We start from the raw sequence: 22,609 nt of genomic DNA, 5'->3' as shown, positions 1-22,609 counted from the left end.
GACTGTGAGGCTGCTCAGACTCAGGCATTCAAACTTAAGTCTGGCTCTAATGTCAAAATGGAATGAAATATTAAAAATAATTAATATTTAATGTTGGTCCATCAATTCACAATTCATGGATGGGTATTTAATAGACTCGACATTGAATATAATTTCATAAGCCTTATTTGCATGGCAAATATTCCTTCTCCAGGTTGCACTCATCGGTTCTAAAAGGGCATACAAACATTTTCAATATTTTGCCTAATTTTTCAACAACTAATATTTGGATTCTTGCTGCCAGGCTCTTAACGCTTTGCAACTATTGCAGTGGGCCAACTTTTCACCCACTGCGTGCACTATTTTTGGAATGTCTTTGAGCCATCAAGCTGAGACCATGACTCTGGTACGATGAATCGAGTTGCTATTGCTTTCTGTTGACTATTAATTAGTGCGAGAAAAATGTGTATTCTTTAATTAAAACCAAAAATTGAGAGACGTCCATTTGTGGCTGGGAGCAAACAAAAAAGTATTTCCCAGAATATTTTCTCAAAGGAAATCGGCTCGAAAGACAAAATTAAATTGAGAAAAATTAGAGCCAAAACTGGCTAAAATTGTGCAAAAAGCATCAGGAAAGTGCACATTTACAACTTTCTTGTTCTGAGGAAACAAACTGCCTGCCATGGGGATATAAGTATATGTACATAGCACTATGAAGCACTCCTGCAGTCACAATAACTCAACCAGAAATAAAATATTAAAATGTGCACAAATACCTACCTGAATGCCTCAGGGGTTAAGTCTTTCCCGATGTGGGAAGCACTCCTGATGGGACCGAAAAAGCTCTGCGAGTTTCGATTTACTTATGTACATTCGCTACTCTCTACATAAGCGTTATGTGCATATGTATGTATAGTTGCCAAGGACATAATATCGGTTGGTGATGATTCTGGTTCTGGTTCATTATTGTCGTTGTTGATTTTTGGGAAAGGCAAACATAATGGTCGCCATTCTCTCAATCAATAAAAAGCCTCGGGGCCAGCAGCCTCATTCGCTGAAGCTCATTACAAACAATAAGCAAGCCACAGCAACAACAACAAAAAACAAAAAACACACAAACACACACACACACACACAAAATAAGCACAGATTCATTAAGTTGCAAATTAAATCATTCTACAAATAGCCACAGAGATGATCACACCACAGAGAATGAAAAGCCAGCATACATCACGAGAAAAATAATGTAAATTATTTATGAATGGTTCAACAAGTAACAACATGTTCAACATGCTAAAATATCTTTCATGGATAAACATCTGTTATGTGGGATTGTTAACAGTTCATATATGTAAATGGCGAAAGATCTGGGTGCTGTTATTTTGCTTGCACTTTGTGTCTGGAGAGCAGTGAGTAGCGGTTGTCTGTCAGACTGCACTGCCTGCCTCTCCTAAGCTCACACAATGCGCGACACCGTTTTGCATTGTCCAATTGCTCTCCTTCCGCAATTCCCTTTTGATCATCCTCTCACTCTCTCAAAAGCCACAAACACACCTCCGCCCCACACTCGGCTGAGACGACTCTCACTCTCGCTCTCTCCCTCTCCCTCTCCCTCTCGCTCGCAATTCTCCCCTCGCAACAAAATGCGAATTGGAGCAACGGTAAATTATAATTTACTGCATTGTTTCTGTGATTGCTGTTTGCATCTGCATCACCTCTCATGCATATGCAAACATAAATCACTTCACATATTTTATTTATTCAACACTAGCAACTTAGCTCATCAATCGCAAGTAAATCATAATTGGGTTTTAAATTTAAGTATTATTAAATATTTATTAAATAAAAATCCTCAACATTTCGTGTGCTGCCCAGCCAGCATTTGCTGATTTGCTGATGTACAATTAACCAAGCAAACCAACATTTTTCTTTATTGGCACTGCCCTTTCCACGTGCTATTAAATATCAATAAACGGGGTTTGGACCCGATATCAAATGGTACGCATTATTACAGTCCATTGGCATAGCTGGAGTCGGTCGGTTGGTTTGGGAGTGACAATCGCACATTTTATGGGCTTTGATTGCTTTTGACATTTATTGATTTATTTGTGCAGAGCAGATAGACGTGCGTGCTGTCTGTGCATCCGTATCCGTGTCCGTGTTGGGGGCATCTGGGTGTAAATATATTTATGTATATAAATTGCTGATATGCAATTAAAAATTACAACGACAGACAGGCAGACATCGGCCATGACAGGTGCCCCAGGTGTGCATCTGTCCCTGTGTGTGTGTGTGTGTAACGGTTTATTCCGCTTCGTTCAACTCTTTAAAATGTTAATGGGAGTAAGAGAGAGCGAGAGAGTGAGCAGAGTAAGAGAGTAAGAGTGCGGAATGCTTGCGGCGTATACGTATCCGTTGCATCATTTCATTTTGAAATTCATTCATTTAAGCAAAAAAAGAATGCTCGTAGGAGACTCGTTGGGGTTTGTTGGAGCTCCGGAACTCACTTCCTCTATCGTTTGCTCTCCGAGTACTCCAGACAATAGAAAAACACTTTTTGCCGCTTGCTAATTATTAATAAACTCCGAATTTGCTTGCCACATAAATCCATTGTTGTGCAACTCTTTAGGGGAATTCGCTTATTGTTCCATAAATGTATTACGTAGCATATTCACACAGGAATATATTTGAACTATGTATAGCCATGGACACTTCTAATTGATATTTGCTTTCAGCTGTAGAATTCATTTTGAAAAGATGTTTGTGTTGCTTCAGTGGCAACTCCAGTGTGCAGCATTCTAAGTCTACCAAGAAATGAAAGTCTGGACCTAATTCTTCTTATGGTCCACCCTCTAGCCGTAGTAGGTTGTGCGGAGTAGAGCAAAGAACTGATACGACATGCTGATAACCTTCATGAAGGTGTTGAATGAGATGGGCGGGAAGGTCGGAGGTCGTATGGAGGCGGGCTTCTGACTGCGCATAATAATATACTTCAGAATCATCTTGTACTGAGTGCTGCAGGGCAGCCAGTTCTGATTGAAGGCAGCATGACCAATGCGAGAGCTCTGTAAGCCCCAAAAAAAAACGGAACAACCCATCAATGCTGAAATGAAAATTCGTTTGATTTAACTCACCGAAGAGATCATCTCATCGCCATAATAGCACACGACAAAGACCTGCACCAGCGAGGCCGAAAAGAAGATAAAGTAGAGCACGATGTCCTCCACATTGGAGGCTGTGATCTGAAAACCAGCAAAGCAAATCACCAGAGAGGCGGCAATGAAGTTCCACAAAATGGTGAAGCTGAAGATGCTGTTCACCTCCTCGCTGAGACTGCAAAAGAGAACTCGATTGAGCGACATGATTTCATGACTTGTTGCATGAACCCACTCTAGAGCTCGGGCATGATAGACCACCAGATCCTGCAGATACTTGACATTCTCCTCCTCCGTGTGCTCATCACCGTCGTAGGCCTCCAGGGTGTCGGCCATGTAGCTGAAGTGCATCGTCAGCTGTGTGATGGTCGTGATGAGCAGCAGGTCCACACACACATAGGACACTCCAGCCACATAGGCGCAGTGTGCGAGTCCCCAGTAGGAGAACCAATAAACGGTGAGATCCGTTTCCGCATCGTACGGAAAGTAGATGTGAAAGCCGTAGTTGCGCTCAAAGATCTCCGAGCCCAGAAAGTAGTATTTAATGGTCGACTTGATGGCCGGATAAAAGCTGAACGACGAGGTGTATGTCATGCACAGGATGGTAAAGAGTGTCATCACCTGATTCATGTGCCGTTGATAGTATTGCACGTTGTATGCCTTCTGCGTTTCCGGTGTGGTGGGAAATAATGCCTTCAGATCGTCCAGCAGCTGGACCAATCGCCCGCGATTCACCGTCAGGCCGAACTGCTTGAAATCTGCCATGAAACTGAACCCGATGCAGGGTGCCACAGCGGTGGCCTCCAGCAGCGTCGTCGTCGATGTGATGTGCACTATGAAGTAGGCAATCTCACCCACCACATAGGCATTGAAGTTGAGGAAACCCATCACCAGATAGAAGCGCAGCAGATACCGTCGCACGAGATTCTTGTCACGCTCCGAGTACAGATCCTCGCCGATGGTCTTGTAGAAGGCCATCGGAAATCGTGTGAGATCCTCGAAAGTGCGCAGCTCGCGCTTCTCCTTCTTTTTGCCAAACAACATGACGATGCTTTGGGCACGAGCGCAGCTCCGTCAAAGCTTTTATAGATGGCACTCGTACTGGGCTCAGGCTTGGGCATGAAATTCTTATGAGAACGTTGTGCCGGTTGCGAGACCCTTCATAATTACTTAATTGAATTCCGTATAATTGCAGACACCTGCATGGGGTCACCAGTAGGTGCTTGCTGAAATATTTAGCCAGCTGCTCACCCAGGTGGCACTGGCTTCTGGCTTCTCGCTTCTGGCATCCGGATCCTGCTTCTCCTTCTCCTTCTCCTTCTCCTTCTGCTCCTCTGACCCGGCTTGCTTCTCTTTTCAGTGGTTTCGACTGGGGCCGGCAGGCATGTTACAGGCCACAACGGAATTAATTTAATTTAATGCCAAAAGGATTTCCATTACGGTGAGAACAATGTGCTGCTTGCTCACAACATCAAAAGACAGCGATACAAATCAAGTGGGTAGCCGTTTGTGAGCCATGTGTGCCCCTTCGTTACCATAACTCCAGCCTGGCGAGTGGTCCTTCTTACGTTTTACTGTTCAAAAGATTCTTGGCTACAAAATGCCTCAATTATTCAACTGAAATGCCAACGAAAGCGCATTGACAGGCTCTTACTTACGTATTTATGGACCCTCAAACACACACGAGTTAAATCAAATATGTCCCCCCTATGCATGAATATGTAGTTGAACTATTGCCTCTTCAAGCAGCACTTTTGGTGGCTCTTCGCAAGTGGATGGCGACAACTGAAGTGAAATTAAGCGAAGCACTTCATAACAGCAGGTGAATGGGGAAGCGACAAGCAGTCTGGGTGGTAAGTAAGTGCAAGCTAAGACCACTGCTTGAGGGCCAGAGCAAGCAGCGAGCTAACAGTGCGCTGTTAGCAGGAGCGGTAAACACCTGTTAACCCATACAGCGTTAGAGCATAAACTTAAGCAGTGCACATCATGTGCATTCTCCACATTCCAATCACAGCAGGTCTCGCCAGTCTTTGCTGTCTGGATCTGTCACTGATCAAACACGTAAAAACCACAATCCCTATAAAGATGCAGCAATATATGTATGCACTAATTGAACACGTATTCGGATCGTAAACATGCCAAATATATGCAGCAGAGAGACAACAATACAAAAAAAAAAGGAAATAAAAAAGGCAGAAAATGTAAATTTGTTTGCCTTACGGTTAGTTTGTGGTTAAAGTTTTCCAATTAAATGCTGCATAAATTACAAGCGTAAAATCATTTATGGCAAATTGAAATTAATTTGAATTATATTCACACAAATTTGTGCGCAAAACACATCAAATATAAGCTTGAACAATATTTTTGAGGGGAAAAAGGGAAGCAGGAGCCACAGCAGCGAGCCACAAAGCCAAGGCAAACAAACATGAGACGACAGAATGACAGCCAGGAGACAGACAACACACAAACACAAACACAAACACACACGAGGAATAGTCCAAGGCGACGGAGCGACGTACAGACATGGTGTCGCCAGGCACAGTGTTGTCTCCTCACGTGTGCAGGTTCCATCAAAAATAGCCAAAAGCATTCCGTTGCAATTAGCCAAACCAATAGGCCCAGGGAGTTGTCCCACGTCAAGCTCCTTTTGCACTGCATAAACTCCGTTTATCAGCTGTGAAAACTGTTGTGAATGATTTATGATTATCCGCAGCAGAGTGCCGTGCCCAGGCACCGAACATTTATGAGAAAACAGCCAGAACTGAGCACGGAACCCAAAACAGCAACAGCAACAGCAACAAAGAGAAAATGCTTTATTGTCTGCACTAATGTATAGATATTTGGTGGCCATTTTATCACTGTCATAATTAGTTTAAAAACAAATACAAAAATATGTACGAGATGTACGAGTGTGCGTGTGTATTTATGGCAGTCCTTTCGATGATGTGAGAATGACTTTATTTGTCGTATTTATTGGCTGTGAAAATACATTCATTTCATGCACAAATGTGGATAAATATTTAAATCAGAGATATCACTGCTCATTGAGCTAATAATTGAGTTAAATATTTGCACATGGAAACTCGAAACAACTTAGTACGTGGGGGTAGGAGATCGATGGCTGAGGACTGACAGCCGCCATATGCATTCAATTAAAATGCATTCTCATTTGAAGCGTCAGGACATGTGACTCAATAATTAATGCAAATTAATTGTATTGCAATTTGCACAAACACCGAGCCATCCGAGCCATGGACACACATACAAACAAAGGATGGAAACATTATTTTTGTCCTGCAGAACCACGTCATGAAGCAGGGTGCCAGCAGTTGCCGCAACAGTTGTCCTCTGAAATTGTGATATTTTATTTGCACCTACTGCTAGTCTTTGACTTAATTGGACTTTCGGAAAACTAATCGCAGGAGCATGCCATAAATATACATAATAAAACTCGTTTGCTCATAAGTAGGTGTTCAAATTTTTAGTTGGTTGCGGCGACCCCCCAGGATGTGCTGAACAAAAGAAGTGTTGGACCAATCATCGAGTTACAGTGTACAAAATTACGCATAAATATGGGGAACTAAAATAGGGAATTAATAGGGAACTATAATCCGATCATAAGAGCCTACAAAACCTTAGATCGAGGCTTGAATAATTGAATACACAAAGTGGCAAAGTAAAGTTGCTGCTTTGTCACTTTGGAGTTATTCATTCGGCAATTTTAAGTTTGTGCCTTGCGGCAAACTCTTGCTGGCATAGAAATATTTCATAATTGTTTTTGTGGCTCAATAAATGTGATACTGTTGTGCGTGTGCAGTGTTAATTGATTTCAAAGCCGAAGACAACAGAAAAAATTAAGCTGCAAGTTCCTGGAACAAAATCCCCTTTGTCCCCGTCACGGTGCATGTGGGAAGGTCACAGCTTGGTTATTGGAAACTTTACACAAATATTCTTTGACAAATTAAGCCGAAAAATGAGAGAGTTGAGAATATGAGCAGCCATAGAGCCATACAGAAAGCGTAGGCAAGTGGTAGAAAATTCTTGCCTCTCTTTAGGCCTCTTTGCAGGCCCCACGGTTAGGCCAGGGATGTGCCCGGGTGCAGCACGAACAAATTCCTATTACAATTTTGAGCTTGCTCCATTTCCATCAAAGGCCAAGAAGGCGGCTGCACGGATGCGATAGATCGGATGTATGTAGTTGCAGGTGTAGGCGTGGGTGTAGCTGTGTGTGTTGTGTGGCATGCAACATGCCCAAACTCACCCATAAACTCTAGTCGAGCATAGAATTGTGGGGGTTCGTCCGCAAAACACAATGGACTTCCACTTTGTATGCGAGCGTGTAGGGTTTGGGGCTATTGTGTGTGCACTGGCAAAAGGGTATTCGCTCCCTTTTTTGTTCCCAGCAATTACCCAAGGACGCTGGCATTTTCTGTGAACTTTATCAACGAATTCTTTGGCCAGCTTTTGGCATTATTGAAACGGCAGAGAGATCTCTCTAGGGTTCGACTCGCAGCGGTGGCATGAGGATTTGGAGTGTGCTTCGTCGAAGCACTTTGGTAGAATTTCAAGCTATATTTATGTCACAATTTGTTGGAAATATTTATGGCCAGTTCAGTGAAGATCTAACGCAGCTATTTGCTGTATTTGCGCACATTCTCGACCTCCGAATTTCAGATTTTCGACTTAAGTTCACTTGAACCTTGGCAGTGCATCAATATTTCGTTGAGACCGTTTGTGCTTTTTAGTTTTTGGGTTTTATGTAGTCATTTTTAGCGGTTTCTTTGCTCTTCTCTTCTCGTTACAATATTCAAATTGGCCAGGCAAAGATATGCAAACTCAAAGGAGTCCGCTCGCTCTCCGACACACCTTCGACATAACTTTGGCCATGTGGGTCCTGCTCTACAGCCGCTTCCATCGCTCTCTTTGGCTGCCAAGCGTTTACCGACACTTGCAGCTCTGTTGGCAGCAACTCGTTGGCTTCCAGCAGAGTACTTCCCACTTGATTGAAATGCAGTCCAATTGCCAAGATCCTTTGGCAGATCGAATCGGTTACTGCAACACAGTCTATGGCCACAAAGTTGTGGCAGCTCATGCCTGCGTGAAGGTTCAAAGGTTCCTGGAAGTTAGCTCTCCTTTCTGTACATATTTGTTGTTCAGTGTGTTAATTGAAGAGTGAACAACGGGCGGATATAGTGGGTGTGGCAGCTCTGACCCGGCACGGTTTGTCGATACGGAAGCGCAGCAAGCAGCAGGCAGCAAGCAGTAAGCAGCAAGCAGGGCAAAGCAGTTTCGCTGGCGGTAACGGTTACGGTTACGGTAACGGTTACGGTTACGTGGAAATTTCTTGAAAGGCAGCAGAGTGGGACAAAATTGGCCATTGATGGCCAATTGATTTGTCGAGTGCCGCAGCCGGGACTGCTGCTTGGGGGCGGCAGCTGACCTGGGGGCGTGGCTGGCCGGTAAAGAACGAAAGTCACCGTTGATCGTCTGAGTGTCTGCCAAGCCAAGCCTCAAATTTAAACAATTTCACAGCTAACTTATGAGCGTTGTAAACGGTGGCACACGGAGGGTACACTGGAGGAGCACGGAGCAGGATCTGTTGAGTGTTGAGGAAGTGGTGGCCGTAGCAGGACCACGCTAGGACTTGCATGTTCGTTAAATTTACCGCAGAACGAGAACGACTCCGGGAGATGGAGGTCCGTGGCCTGATAGGCGACAGGCAACCGCATAGCTTATGCAGACGAGACCCAGAACGGAGATGGAGATGGTAATAAAGCCCCCGGTCCTGGAGCCAGACGCAGACCGACCATCTGATGGGTGCAACGGAGCCGCAACGGTAACGGGAAGGATATGCCAAAAGAGGTACAGTGCCGTCCCGTCCCGTCCACCCCTCAAAAACTTTGTTGCAAAACACTTAGCACACACACAATCACACGTACCCAACATGGATGCAGACACACACACAAGAACCAGCGAATGGTGCAGGTGGCAAATGTTTCCGCGCACTGAACAGCTGCTGTCCAAGATTGCGTGGATCCTGTTCACGGATCTCCGTGAGGATCTCTACCAAAAGATGTCCTCAAACTAATTGAATTTGTTACCTTTTAGCTGCCAAATTGAAGCTACTTTGAATGTCCCTTAACTCTGGTCAGACTTCGAATTGGAAACGCTTGTCGGGTGGATTCCGCATGTTAAATGCGCGCCGCCACACATTTCTCATTGAGTGTGGCCATGCTGTGAAAGTGAGTGTGGCCATGTCGTGCAGTGCTCTGTGTGTGTGTGTGTTGTGCATTGTCTGGTTAGTCCTTTCCGCATATATTTGAAAATAAAGTTACGACAAGTTGCACTCAATTTTCAGCATTTACTGTCAGCGCACAGGCACGCCATGCCACGCCATGGCATGCCACACAACGGCGCGACGTCCAGCCAGGCAGTTATCCAGTCATCCAGTCACCCAGTCATCCAGTCAGGCAGTTGAGCAGTCCACTAAAGTAACAAAAAGACACAGAGCGCACCCTCCCTCCCTGAACGAGTGCAGGACATGCCACTGTGTGGCAACAAAAACTGTGTCAGGCCCAATGCTTGTGGACAGTGGCTAGGACATGGTAAAAACAAAGCCAAGCAGCGCATAAAAACGCTTGAAATGAATACGTGTTACAATTGTTGGACTTCCCTCTCTCTTTTTGTCTCTCCCCTTGCCAGAGTTGGCCAGAGTTCCAGCCCTCAGAGCCGGAGACATGACCATCTCTCAGACCCAAGCCTCAGCCTCAGTTGGGCCCAGGGGCATATCAACAGCCGTGCTGCAGCCCCAGCTCTTGTCTCTGGCCACACAGCATCCGTTGTCCTTGTGCGAGTTGCGGAACAGAACACTTTCATTATGCTCTTGAAAGCAGCATTCCCTAATGCTCGGGAATGCATGTTTGTGGAGCAGAAAAAGAGTGTTTAGAGTGCGTCGTGGCCCAGCAGGTGTCTCACATGCTCCAACAGCTGTGCTTTCTCATTAAACGTGAAGCATTGGTGGAGATTCGGTGAGCCTGAAATGAGCCCCACAACCCAGGGGAAAGCTTGAGTCGTGAGCTGCGTGAGTCGTGAACCCACAGCTCCAGCAGGAGCCACTCTAGTGTCTCGTGCTCGTGACTTTTCAGCCATCTTTTGGGCCATCCCAGGCCAGAGGGCGTGGATGCAGCGGCCTCATTGTTAAGGACTGGACCCGTACCGGAGAGATAAGCTCTGCAGGTGGTCGGTCGGAGACCGAACTGGACCGGACATCCACAGCTGCATTTGCATACGGAATTTCGCTGTGCGTATGCGAGGTAATGCCAACATCAACGAGGGAGAACGCAGAACGTGTGGCATCAACAGCTCAACACCCACACCCACACCCACACCCACACAGCCACTCAGCCACTCAGCCACTCAGCCACTCGGCCACTCGGCCACTCATCCAGTGCAGTGGGGGAATGGGGAAAATCTCATTTTGAAAAGTGTCACAACATGTCGGGCATCAGGCTGTCACTGCCGCCGGCAGCTGCAAGTGTATTTAAATTCCAACAAATTAGCTTAGTAGCTTAGCTGCTCATAAATTTGCGGCCATAAAAACAGACACAGAGTCGGACACACAGAAGACACATTTCAGGCACAAATGGAGACTGCATTTGTCATTGGTTTAGTTACCATTACCAGATCTTAACATGACCAAAACTCTTAATTAAGCGACGTCAGTCGGTCTCTTACATTTCATGTGTAACCAAGACCACTCTGCGTAGTGTTTGGTAACTGTATTTGGGATTACATTCGGCTTACCGCCGCTCACTCTGCTATGCCATGGCACCTGTTTTGGTTGTTTGATGCTCTGCTCCACCCCGGCGCCTGGTCTCGTTGTCAGCTTCATCCCCAGCCAAACCATTCAATCTGCTGCGGTTTGCTCTGCTCGAAATGCATCTGTATGGCCAGATAGATATACATGGACTCTTCCAGCTTTTCAACGAACATTTCCTTATTGGATTTCTATCCATATTTATTGCCCGCGTTGCTGCATCAATATCTGAAATATACAAAATAAATTTGAGAATGAAGCTGCTCAGATTTATTTCTTTCAGTTTCTCCTCCCATAAAAAAACTGTTTTCATTTCATTGACCACTCCTGCTCCGAGGCATGTGAATGAAATGGTTAATTTGACTGTCTTTAAGGACAGCAAAAGAGCCATCGCTGTGAGCTGAAACTTCCCCATCTATAATTGTGGTCTGCCTGCGAACTGATGAACACTTCAGCTGATTATTCGGCCTCGAAGCAGTTGGCCACCCGATGGCCATTCCAAATGAGACCCTTGGGCCAAGGTAGCATTGACTTTTTAATTAATAATGACATTTCCGTCACAGTTGGAATTGAATTAACTGAATTCCACTTTTATTTTCATAATTAGCAATGACAAAGCCGCTTGTGGAAGCGGAGCGAACTATTCGCTTGGTGTCCCATGAGGGGGAAACCTTCGACACGGATCTCCTCACTGCCACGACTTCGGGCTACATCAAGGAGTATCTGCAGGCGAATGGCGACATGCCGGAGCAGGAGCAGGAGCAGCTGACAGCTGTAATTTCGTTGCCCTTTGTGCGGTCTCCCATTTTGAGCAAAATACTGACCTGGGCCCAGCACCACAAGGCGGAGCAGGAATTATCTGCCTGGGATGCCGAATTTCTCAATATGGACGGGACGACACTCTTGGAGCTGGCCATGATGGCCTACTTTCTGGACATCAAGGGACTGCTAGAGATGACCGCCGCGGCCGTGGCCAAAGGAATTATGATGGAACCTTAAGACAAGGCATAAAATCTAACACTTGATACCATGGCAAGGAGCTAGCTGACAAAGTCAGCCAAATCCGCACCAATAAATAAACAGAGTTTGCCAAATAAAGTATATTTAACCCATGCATTAGTGGTTTATATTTTGTGTACCTCTTCACGATCCACTCAAGCACTCAGTCTTAATGGCATTGCAAGCAAGAGTGGATCGTGTAAGCAAGCAGTGCAAATGAAAGAGAGTTAACAGAACGCGGTCAGAGGATACTAACATTGAGCTGTAGACTGTAGCGGCCACCGACTGTTGGCGGAGAGCGGCCACGGGCTGTTAGCTTAGCGCGGCCACCGACTGTTAGCGTAAAGCGGCCACGGGCTGTTAGCTTAGCGCGGCCACAGGCTGTTACCAGAGATCGGCCATCGGCTGTTAGCGGAAAGCAGTAGCACGCTGTTACCCATTGCTGTTAACAGCGCTGTTGCCCTCAACAATTGCTTTCCTTTGGTTCTCTTTTCGATTAGCACCCAAACTTAAACATTGATTATCAAAAGGTAAAATTGTTAATATTATCACACAAGGAAATTTTTCAGGGAAATTGCAATATTAAATATCTGTTGTTTGTCGTTTCCCCTTTTAATTGGGGAAACGAGCATCGCCTCGCAGCCGCCAGTTGCAGCAACCATGGGCGCCCGGATCTCCAGCGCATTTGGCAGCAAAAACTGTTGAAGGAGCCACCAGACGGTTCTTGTAGATGCCAACAGAGCGAAGGCGCATCTTCACCTCCTTGGACGATGGCCAGACCTGGTTTTCTGTCTTTGGGTCGGGCAATTTATCGGCCAGTAGCAGACCAATGGTCAAGATCTGACCGCGAGTGTAAGTGTCGTGTGAATCAGCGCCGTGTCCTTCGGGAATTGGTTCCGGCTTAATCCTAAGCTTAGCGATCTCAGGGCAATTGGCCAGGGACTTGGGCAAAGCCATTGGGAGTTCGTTGTTGCCAGTTTCTGTGCTCGGACCCACACGATTGTACAGTCGCTTATTAATACTGTTGCCCACTGGCTGATTCATCGCGTTGGACTTTCTGTTGGGAGCGTGGCCAGGGCACCTGCTTTGAAACCGAACAAAATAATTTCCATGCACGGAAAAAACAAATGGAAAATTCGAAACGATGTGTTTGGTTTGCCGAGCAATGATTTACTGAACCGAAATAGATTTTGGGCTCAGGCAGCACACACACATGACAGCATGACAGCCCAGTCACTAATTCCAGGCTGATTTGTTAGCGAAAAAACATGAATTTTACATTGAAAAATCTCAGAGCTGAAATGGAGTGGAAGAAGCGAGGACCGTCAGTAAAGTGCAGAATATAATTTCGTAAACTTCAATTTGACAACTATTAAAATATAATTATTAAAATTTGAATTGGCGACGCGTCCGAATTACATGGAGACGCGTCGTCCTGGGTTGGCGTCAGCACTGGGCGGCGCTCGGCGATTGTTGGACGGGCCAAAGCTGCGAGTCCGTTGGAATCCACCGATCATGCTGAAGCCCCGGAAACTCTCCTGCTGATAGTCACGGACTCCGGGTGCGCCAATGAAGCCATTTGTGATGCCCGGATGCTCGGCGTTGGCGTTGGCGTTGGCGTTGGCGTTGGGGCGGACTGCACCGTTGAGGGTCGGTGGATTGTGGTAAGCAGAATTAGTCCACTGGTTGCGCTGACGGCCATGGTGGCCGCGTGTGTTGTGGGTGGGTCGCCGTGCCGGCTGTCTCTCGGGTTGCAGTTCCTCCTGGCTGCCACTGGCTTCTGGATTGTGGTTGCCCGACCTTGAGCTTCGGCGTTGCCTGGTGAAATCTAAATTGTGGCGCCAGCTGCTGGTTGAGGCCGCTTCAGTTGAAGCTGTTGCCGCGCGAGCGCGCCAGTTTTCGATTGGTGGCATGTCCGAGGTGGCTGCAGGTCGCCCCATCTCCAGTGGTGCACGCTGTCCGCCGGCGGCCGCATAACGACGCTTTACATACGAGGACCAGGTGCGAACTAAATCATAGTTCGGCTGCTCCTGAAACATGGTGTCGTATTCGCAAAAGTCAGAGAAGTCATCATCATCCGACGACGAGACATTGCCATCGAGCAGAGCATCAGCAGCAAAGCCATTTGAAGGGGCAGCTGCATCAGTTATGGACTCAGCAGATGCTGAAGCAGCCACAGATGTGCTGGCAGCAGCTGTCGATGTCGAAGGAGCGGAAGATGTCGCTGCAGCAGCTCCAGCTTGGACTGCACTTCCACGTGCCTTGCCGCTCTTCTTTGCGGACTCTTGCGGCCTTGCCCGCCAATTCTCTGGCTGCCTGACACTGACACTTGTGGCCTGCTCCTGGCGATTGATGCGCATAAAGTAATTCCGCTCGATGGGTGCCAGCACTGCCAGGTCCTCCATCGGTGGAGGAGTATTCACTGCGGAGTGGCAAACAGAGTTTTTTGTTTGGTTCACTGGGGTCAAACTTGGCTTACCTTCTGCAGCCGTGGAGCCCTGCTGCTGCTGCTGCTCATTGGACTCGTCCTGCTTGTCGTCTGGCACTGGCATCTTGTCGGGATTCATGTCCTTATGCGAACTAATACAATTTTAACAAACAAACTGATTACTTTGTACGCGTCCGATGACCGATGTTCGATGTCCGATCAGTATAAATTGTGTGTAATTGTGAGCAACGAGACACCGACACCAGCGTCCTGTGATGACTGTGATTCATGTGAGGCTTCGAATCACAGTTTGAGCCTGCACTGCCTGCCTGCCCTGACTGCTTTTCGAACGTTCAAAATTCAAGTTCAATGGAAAACTGAGTGCTCAACACATCAAGTTTGAAGGGGAAGTTTGTGTCAGCCGTGGATGCAATGGACATCCTCTGCGCAGGTCTTTTTACACATTTTGCATCTGAGTTGAGTTGTTTTTACCACTGCCAGCAGATGCAACAACTGATTTTTGAGCAGAGAGCGGAAAGTCTCACCTTAAAGCATTCATCAGCCAGCACTTGGGGGGGTGTGTGCCTCTTTAAGTATATTTTTCCGATGACATTTTAGCGGAATGTTGAGCCTGTGCAGCCCAAAAAAATGAGCAGCAGCAATCCACAAGCCACCCAGCGGAGGGGCGGGCAAGCAGCTAAAATAATTGCAACAAATTTGGAAGTTTTCGCTTATTATGGCATTTTGCATGCTGCTGCACATAATCCAAAGCAAACAACGAACTGCCGCCGAGAGGCAATGACAGTTTTCCCAGCGATTATGAGGGATGCAGAGGGGCAGGGGAGGCGGCAGGGAGGCGGCAGCCACATAAATGTTTTAAGCTGTTGTGAATTATGGTAATGAATGTCAGCGCAAACTTCCGGATGCCTGGGCACAGACCCTCGAAGCAGACGCCCCGGAGTAGACCCCCTCAGCAGACTGGACGCCCCAACGCAGAGCCTGGCCCAGACCCAACCAGACACCCGTACCACATTTTTTGTGCAGTGTCCTTTTGTTTTGACCATCTTTTGTTCTCGTCCCCGTTGCCACTCGACATTGGCCCCTGCCAGTGCCAGTGGCAGTGGCAGTGGCTACGGCAGCGGAAATGCAACGTTTTCAGCTGCATGCGAAACACACAAACACACAATTGACAAACCGTTACTCGGGCAGTGCCCAACGGTGCTGCACAGTGTTGCAAAGGTCAGCGAAAAGGTCAGTGTGCCAAAAGCCATCAGTTTTTGACAGATATTCCATTTGACATTTGAGGCAAAGCCCGAAACAGGAGAACAGCTTTCGCTTTTGCAAGAACATTTCAGTTGCAGAAAATCTACAGAAAGTTAGAGCAGAGCTGGTGACTTTTTGTACATTTTTATGCTCAGTTTACTGCACTTAAAAATGAATTTTTGATTATTGTTCACTGCAAGAAACAGTTCAAGTTTCTGCTTTTTGGAGCAAACCCGAACAAACCCGAATAACCACTGTGCAGTGGCTCAGCTTGGCTCGTTTTGGTTGAAAGCAGAAAGGGAATTTTTAATTTCCTCAATGCGGTTAAGGATGGCATCAAAGCCTGTGGACTGATTAAAACAGCTAGAGGCAGTGGGTTGGAGGCTGACTCGATGATTGCTGCTCTTGCCCCACAGTTCGGAGAATTCGCTTGCCCCCAAGACAATGCCACAGTGCGCTAAATACACTTGCCCCCCTGATCAAAGGGTGTCCTCTGGGGCGGCAGGAAACAGCAAAAAAGGAGTGGAAAGAGAGGGTGCCACAGGCACACCTGATTTACGGCGTCGCGCATTGCCACTTTTCGCTGTCCATAACAAATTGGACACCAGTTGATAGAGGCGCCAACTTGTCGCAATGCAGGCAGAGTGCCTGCCCCTGTCCACAGTTCTGCTAGCCACACACACTCTTCCCGACAGCCCTCCCTCCATTCCCTCCTCCAAGCCCTTACCATTCCTTACCACAAACAGAGTTCAGACATTCGGTTGCTCCACCCTCCCCTCCACACACACACGCAAGATGGAATGGAAATTACTTACTTACTTACCCTATCGAAGTTTGGACCAATTTGCAGATCTATGTGCTGATGTGCTGTTCCCCAAGTGAACCAACAATTTAAAAACAAATCACACCAATGCAGAAATCCAGTCCCGAAATGTGACCAAAATCAGCGCCCAGTGGCCGCGGTGCAACGTTTAAGAAGCCATTTAAGAAGTTGCTCATTGGCGCTGGCAGTATCTAAAACGGATATAAAATGGCACTGGCAAAACTTTTAATTGGACCAAAAGTAAAACAGATTTTCGCACAACTTCAAAATGGAGCCCCAAGGGATCGGAGCGGAGGCAGCAGCAGGAAGAGCGAAAGGAGCGAGGGGGGCAGCAAGTGCAACATTAACAACAGCTGCCCTGAAATAGTGACAAGCTAAGTGCTAGGTTTAGTTGATTTGCGACTATTGTGGCACGTGTCCCCCTGCAGCCGCCCTGACGGAGCCCAACGCCTGGAGCCATTGTACACACTCCTGGAACACTCCGAAATGTAATTCCCTTAATCGATATAATGTCAGATTAACAATGCTCAACATCGGTAATGACAACCGAAAACGGCTACAAACTTTGGGCAGCGGTTGGGTGGGGTGCAGATTGGGCAGCCATGCAATTGGCACCTCAGTTTGACGCCCACCGACACACACACACACACACAATGGAGTGTTTGTGGGTGGTGCTGCAGCTCCCTCACTCAATGATGATGTTTGATTAAATAAGCTGACAATATACACAAATACATGGCATATACTTGAACCGCCTTGCAGTGCCATTCGTGCTGTTCGTCTTCGTTGAGTTGGCTCCTTTGCAATTTGCAATTGCATTTGCCTGATACGCTTCATTTGGCTGAAACTGAAATTCGATTAGCCAAAAGTGTTTGTGTCCGCATTGAAATCCCGTATATGCCATGCCACATCCTTGCCCCTGCCTGTGTCCATCTACGTGTGTGCGACAAGTCCTGAAGTCTGTCTCCATGCCTGTGTCCACATCACGACGAATGCCAATAACGCAAAGTCCTGGCTTATATTCCTGTCAAAATGGCATTGCCACGGCTGCCCCATGGCATGGTTAGGTGTTGACTGGCAACAAAATCAGAGTAGGGGGGGAGTAGGGAGTCCGGAGCACCGCCCAGTTTGGAGTGGGAGCTGGCCGTTCGCCATGCAAACGTTTGCAAATGCCAAAGAACAAACAGCAGCAGCAGCAGCAGCAGCAGCAGCAGCAGCAGCAATAAAAAGAATCGCTGTCGTATCGGTATAGAATCAAATCGAATCGAATGAAATGGCATGACTGCTGCAGGAACTTGTTGCATCCAGCCAGGAGACTCTCGCTCCCCTCTCCTCTCAACAGGCAAGGTTGCACTGTGGTTTGGTCTGTGGCGGATGGATTTTCATGCGCAAATACATTTGACAGCTGCTAGCCGGGGTTAGCAAAAACTGCACTTTCCCTCGCAAAAACAGAACTCGGACTGTCTGCGACTTATAGCAGCATTTGTTGCAACTAATCTGAGTGGCACATTTCAGTTTTTAAGCGGAAATCTAGTCACATATTCTTTACCTATGCTATTTCAATTGCATTTCCTTTGTCATCATTTTTGCTCATATTTTATGTCTTTTTCAATGTATTCCAATAACGCGTAAGTGTAGCAGGTTTTTCCCTGCATTACCATTATCCATTCATTAACTTTTGCTCAGTTTTCCCATATTATTCACATTTTTATCACACATTTTCATTACTTTGCACACCAAAGCCATTCGACAGTAAGCCACAGAAATTATATATTGTGTCCTTTAGGTTCCGTTTTCGCTGTAACATTGCTCCAAAACCAATTCCTCCTGCTAAGTAATGAAATTGTTGCATTTTCTAGTTGGAAATAGAATAAGAAGCCGCATATTCCTCACTCACTCGCTGCTTTCTGCAACTCCATTTTCATCACTTTATTTAACAAGCAAAAATTGTTTCCCCTTGGAGCAGTTTCTCCATCCATTTGGCATTGAAAAGTGCATCCCGAATTCGTTGTCTGTCTCAAATTCGTTGAATCTCCAGCTTTTGATTTTGCACATCCTTTTTCTCGCTGGTTTTTCGCTCCTTTTTGTTGCATACTTTGTGTGATTTTGCGACGAGCTTGTCAACACCGAATGCCGCTGAGGAGCGGATTGGTTGGGGATTGGTGTAGGGTGGATTAGAAGCGATGGGGAAAGAATGGAGCTGCCCCAGTGCAGAGTTTTGATTTGTTTTTGTTTGTGTTTCCTTTTTTTTTTTGGCTTTGTGCTCCCCTCCCAACCGAATGCATTTCATCTGCATATTGAGTAGCTTTTCCAGTCACAGACAGACAGAGAGAGAGAGGGGGGGACAGCCAACTGTGCTGTCCGTTGTTTTCCATCCGTGGTGAGGATAATTTTTTAAGCACATTTCAAATCAATTTGAGTGTTAAGCCATGTCCGACTGACCAATCAGTTGGCCATGTGGAAATTGAATGGATCACAGGTCACAGGCAAAAAAAATCGAACGGCAATGCGAATGCGAATTTAAGTGGAAATGGCAAGAGGGAGAATAGGTGGAGGGAGAGGCCATGTTGGAGGATTGGAATGCTCTGTTAATCATTTAACTCAATTAGATATAATTAGGTTGGGTTTCCATTTTTTGTGGTCCGTTTTGTTTTGTGCATTTTGAATGAAGTCGCCAGCAACACGGCAAACAAATAAACACCAAGAAATTAAATGCATATATGTATGTGAAGCACTGTACATCTGAAATATGCGTATAAATATTTCATTATCAATTAATTCCAAATGAAACGTGCTGCTGCTGCTGCTGCTGCTGCTCTTCCTGTGAATTGCATTCAAATTGTAAGTTCCTTTTTTTCTTGTTTGCTTTAAATTTGATTTCGAAATCAGTTTTGTGTGTTTTATGCCGTGTTATTCCATTCAATTTCAGCAATTCCACTCATCTCATTTAAACTTTATCACTCTCATTTCTTCACGGCAAGTTAACTCATTTATGACATTCCTCTTTTGATCTTCTCTTTCCACTGCATTGGACAACGATATCTTGATCATTGCCGACACTAGCCCATTTCATTTGTAGTTCAATGGATTCATTTAAGCATTTTCCCCACCCTTTCGGTCATTATCTGTAATTTGCAAGGCACTTTTTATTCGATTTTAGCAGTAAACAGCTGTTTCGAGTGTATTTTACTTGATAATTTGGGTGTTTATCAACTAATTTCCAAGATTAAATTATCTGCACTTCTGTCATTTGTTTTTGTTGTAAATATTTGCTTAAATTATTTCGTACTTTATTTTGGTATGGGTATCTCTCCCATTCCAGATCTATTCCACGTCATTTTCAGGCACCTTTTTCAGTTCTTGAATCCCAGTTGGACTGTGCATAAATTACAAAACAAAAATAATACCATTTCCATTCTCTTAAGGGTGTTTCGTGTTTAATTAAATCAACTTTTTGTGTTGGCCAAATTTTCATTGTTCAGGCAATCGTGCCCAAACCCTTTTTACATTGCTTTCTTGCCGCCATTAAATCCTATTCTTAAGCCATTTTGTGGATGCTGAAAAAAGCACCCAAAGGTAGGCAACTTTTTTTGTTCTTTTACTACAAAAAAGTTTTCTATGGATTTGTGAATCTGATTTGCGTGTGTCCAAGTGGAGCCAAGCGGGGAAAAACAAGCAAACGAATCTCAAACTCAAACTCAAAACACCCACACACACATACACACACACTCACACACACACGACAGAGAAGGAAGAGTGAAAGCGATCGGACGCGCTTGTTTTTCCTCCAGCGTCTAATTCATTTTCCGTGCGTGAAACTGCCTGGAAAAAGGTAAAAGTGAGAAGGTGCCCGACAGGAAGGGGTACGTACCGAGCCAGACCGACATACGCGTTCAGGGTGAGTCTCCCGGCGCGGAATCCAGTCGCTGGGCGCCGCTCCATACACAGAGGAGGGGAGGAGAGGCGAGGAGGACACGGGTTTTTTCGCGCTCTCTTCTTTGGGAAGGCAAAAACAATTTTTCCCATTTTCGCAATCTTCTTTGCTTGTTGCGAGCAGCTGATCGCTAATTAGTGGTGGGGAGCGCAAGCGAGCTTGCGCATACCGATATATCGATATATCGATACCCCACCGCCGGCAGCTGTCACGTAGCAGGTAACTGCAAGACCGCAAAGGGGATAAGGTGGCGCAAAAGCTACAAATTTCCAGGCCAAATTTCTAGGCCTGGANCGCTAGAGGACGCACGGTGCTGGAGGCCTTCGCCACCTTGGACATGGTGCTGCTCAATGAAGGACACCAACAAACGTTCAGCAGGGGAGGCATGGGGTCAGTCATCGACCTCACATTCGCCAGCAGAGCGTTGGCCAGAACCGCTTGTTGGAAAATCAGCAACGCCTACACCGCTAGCGACCACGAGGCCATCGAGTGCGTGTTTGGCGAACCGAACCCAGGAAGAGCAGCCCCTACTCAGACCCAGAATAGGAAGGCGTATCGGCAGGCCACGCTGATGACACAGGCCTTCGCAAGCGCCCTCCGTACCCACACGGCACCAGAGACCGGTGGAGCCAACGAGTGGGCGACCCAGCTGGGGGAGGCAGTGGAAGCGGCTTGCGACCAGAGCATGCTACAGCGTAGTGCGTTTGGGAAACACCATGCCCCAGTCTTCTGGTGGAACGAGGACATCGCCGAGCTCCGCAAAATCTGCCACAGAGCGAGAAGACAGCTCCAACGATCCAGGGGAACTCCGCGTCTAGTGACTTGCTGCGAGGCATACAAAGTCGCGCGGAAGGAGTTGAAGACCGCCATCAGAGACAGCAAAAGAGAGTGCTTCCTCAAGCTGTGCGACGCCGCAGAGGAGGACCCCTGGGGAGGCGCCTACAAGATGGTGGTAAAGAACATCAACGCCGGAAGCAGAGCCCCGACAGACCCAGTAGTGCTGGAGGGGATAGTTAGGACCTTGTTCCCGCAAGGGCGGCCCATAACAACATCCCCGAGCCCAGAGCACAGCCTGGACGACATCCGCGAGGTCACGGAGGAAGAGGTGCTGCGGGCAGGCAGAGACCTGAACCCCAAGAAGGCTCCGGGGCCGGACGCGATTCCCAACCGAGCGACGAAGCTGGCACTAGCGCTGATCCCAAGCGAGGTCATGGGTCTGTTCAACAGATGCCTACACGAGGGTACGTTCCCATCGAGGTGGAAGAGGCAACGGCTCCTCTTGCTGTCCAAGCCGGGCAAGCCGCCGGGCGAGGCATCCTCGTACAGGCCCATCTGCCTCCTGGACACGATAGGGAAGGTCTTTGAGAAGGTGATCGCCACGAGGCTGAGCGCAGCCATCGAAGCAGCAGGCGGCCTATCCCCGGAGCAATACGGGTTCAGGAAGGGGAAGTCGACGCTGGACGCCATCTCCAAGGTGGTCAAAACGGCAGAGGAAGCATGCGCTGGCTCCAGATGGAGAGGAGGATCCAAATCCTACTGTCTCGTGGTGACACTTGACATAAGGAACGCCTTTAACTCGGCAGATTGGAGCCGCACGCTAGAGGCCCTACAGCGGTTCAACATCCCTGGTTACCTACAGAGGATAGCGCGTAGCTACTTCAGCGACAGGGTGCTGACGTACGAGACCAGTATGGGTTCCAGGGCATACAAAGTCTCAGCCGGAGTCCCTCAAGGCTCCGTTTTGGGACCCCTGCTCTGGAACGCCATGTACGACGGAGTCCTGAGACTCCCGATGCCAGCCAACACCAGCATGGTGGGGTTTGCGGATGACGTCGCCATAGTAGTGGTGGCCAAGCACCTTGCCGCAGCGGAGGAGCTCGCCAACGCGGCCGTCCGAGCCGTGGAGTCGTGGCTTACGGTCGCCGGATTGGACCTGGCAGCGCAGAAGACCGAGGCGGTGCTCATATCGAGCCGGAAAGCTGTAGAGACTGCAAGTGTGCAGGTCGGTGGCACCACGATACGCTCGCAGAGGGCAATCAAGTACCTCGGGGTGCTCATCGACACTCGCCTCTCCTTCAAGGAGCACTTGGAGTACGTGCAGAGGAAGGCCAGCGGAACCGCAGGAGCGCTCTCACGGATGCTCCTCAACACCAGAGGTCCGAAGCAGGCAACGCGGAAGCTCCTGACGAGTGTTGTGACGTCGCAGATCCTG

At 47.3% G+C, this 22,609-nt stretch overlaps 3 protein-coding genes and 1 long non-coding RNA gene across 4 annotated transcripts; 1 reads left to right on the top strand and 3 right to left on the bottom strand.

Annotated features, from left to right (window-relative positions):
* Positions 1-2,831: 2,831 nt before the first annotated feature.
* Positions 2,832-4,178, bottom strand: LOC117581130 (putative odorant receptor 92a). The gene is made up of 3 exons (XM_034268057.1): positions 3,370-4,178; positions 3,114-3,312; positions 2,832-3,044 (listed from the first exon to the last, which is right to left on the bottom strand). The coding sequence occupies exons 1-3, from the start codon at positions 4,176-4,178 to the stop codon at positions 2,832-2,834; spliced, it is 1,221 nt and encodes a 406-aa protein (XP_034123948.1).
* A 7,376-nt stretch (positions 4,179-11,554) lies between these two features.
* LOC117581156 (S-phase kinase-associated protein 1-like) lies at positions 11,555-12,066 on the top strand. The gene has a single exon (XM_034268089.1). It carries the CDS (start codon positions 11,560-11,562, stop codon positions 11,947-11,949), a length of 390 nt encoding a protein of 129 aa, XP_034123980.1. The 5' UTR covers positions 11,555-11,559; the 3' UTR covers positions 11,950-12,066.
* A 1,229-nt stretch (positions 12,067-13,295) lies between these two features.
* Positions 13,296-14,703, bottom strand: LOC117581131. The gene is made up of 2 exons (XM_034268058.1): positions 14,429-14,703; positions 13,296-14,371 (listed from the first exon to the last, which is right to left on the bottom strand). Exons 1-2 carry the CDS (start codon positions 14,514-14,516, stop codon positions 13,365-13,367), a joined length of 1,095 nt encoding a protein of 364 aa, XP_034123949.1. The 5' UTR covers positions 14,517-14,703; the 3' UTR covers positions 13,296-13,364.
* A 5,175-nt stretch (positions 14,704-19,878) lies between these two features.
* Positions 19,879-20,534, bottom strand: LOC117581158. Its single transcript, XR_004573630.1, has 2 exons — positions 20,335-20,534; positions 19,879-20,285 (listed from the first exon to the last, which is right to left on the bottom strand). It is a non-coding gene; the product is annotated as an uncharacterized LOC117581158 (long non-coding RNA).
* Positions 20,535-22,609: the final 2,075 nt, after the last annotated feature.

Source organism: Drosophila guanche, unplaced genomic scaffold (genome assembly GCF_900245975.1).
Source record: "Drosophila guanche unplaced genomic scaffold, DGUA_6, whole genome shotgun sequence".
NCBI classification, from domain to species: domain Eukaryota; kingdom Metazoa; phylum Arthropoda; class Insecta; order Diptera; family Drosophilidae; genus Drosophila; species Drosophila guanche.
This window is presented reverse-complemented; position numbering and strand designations above follow the sequence as displayed.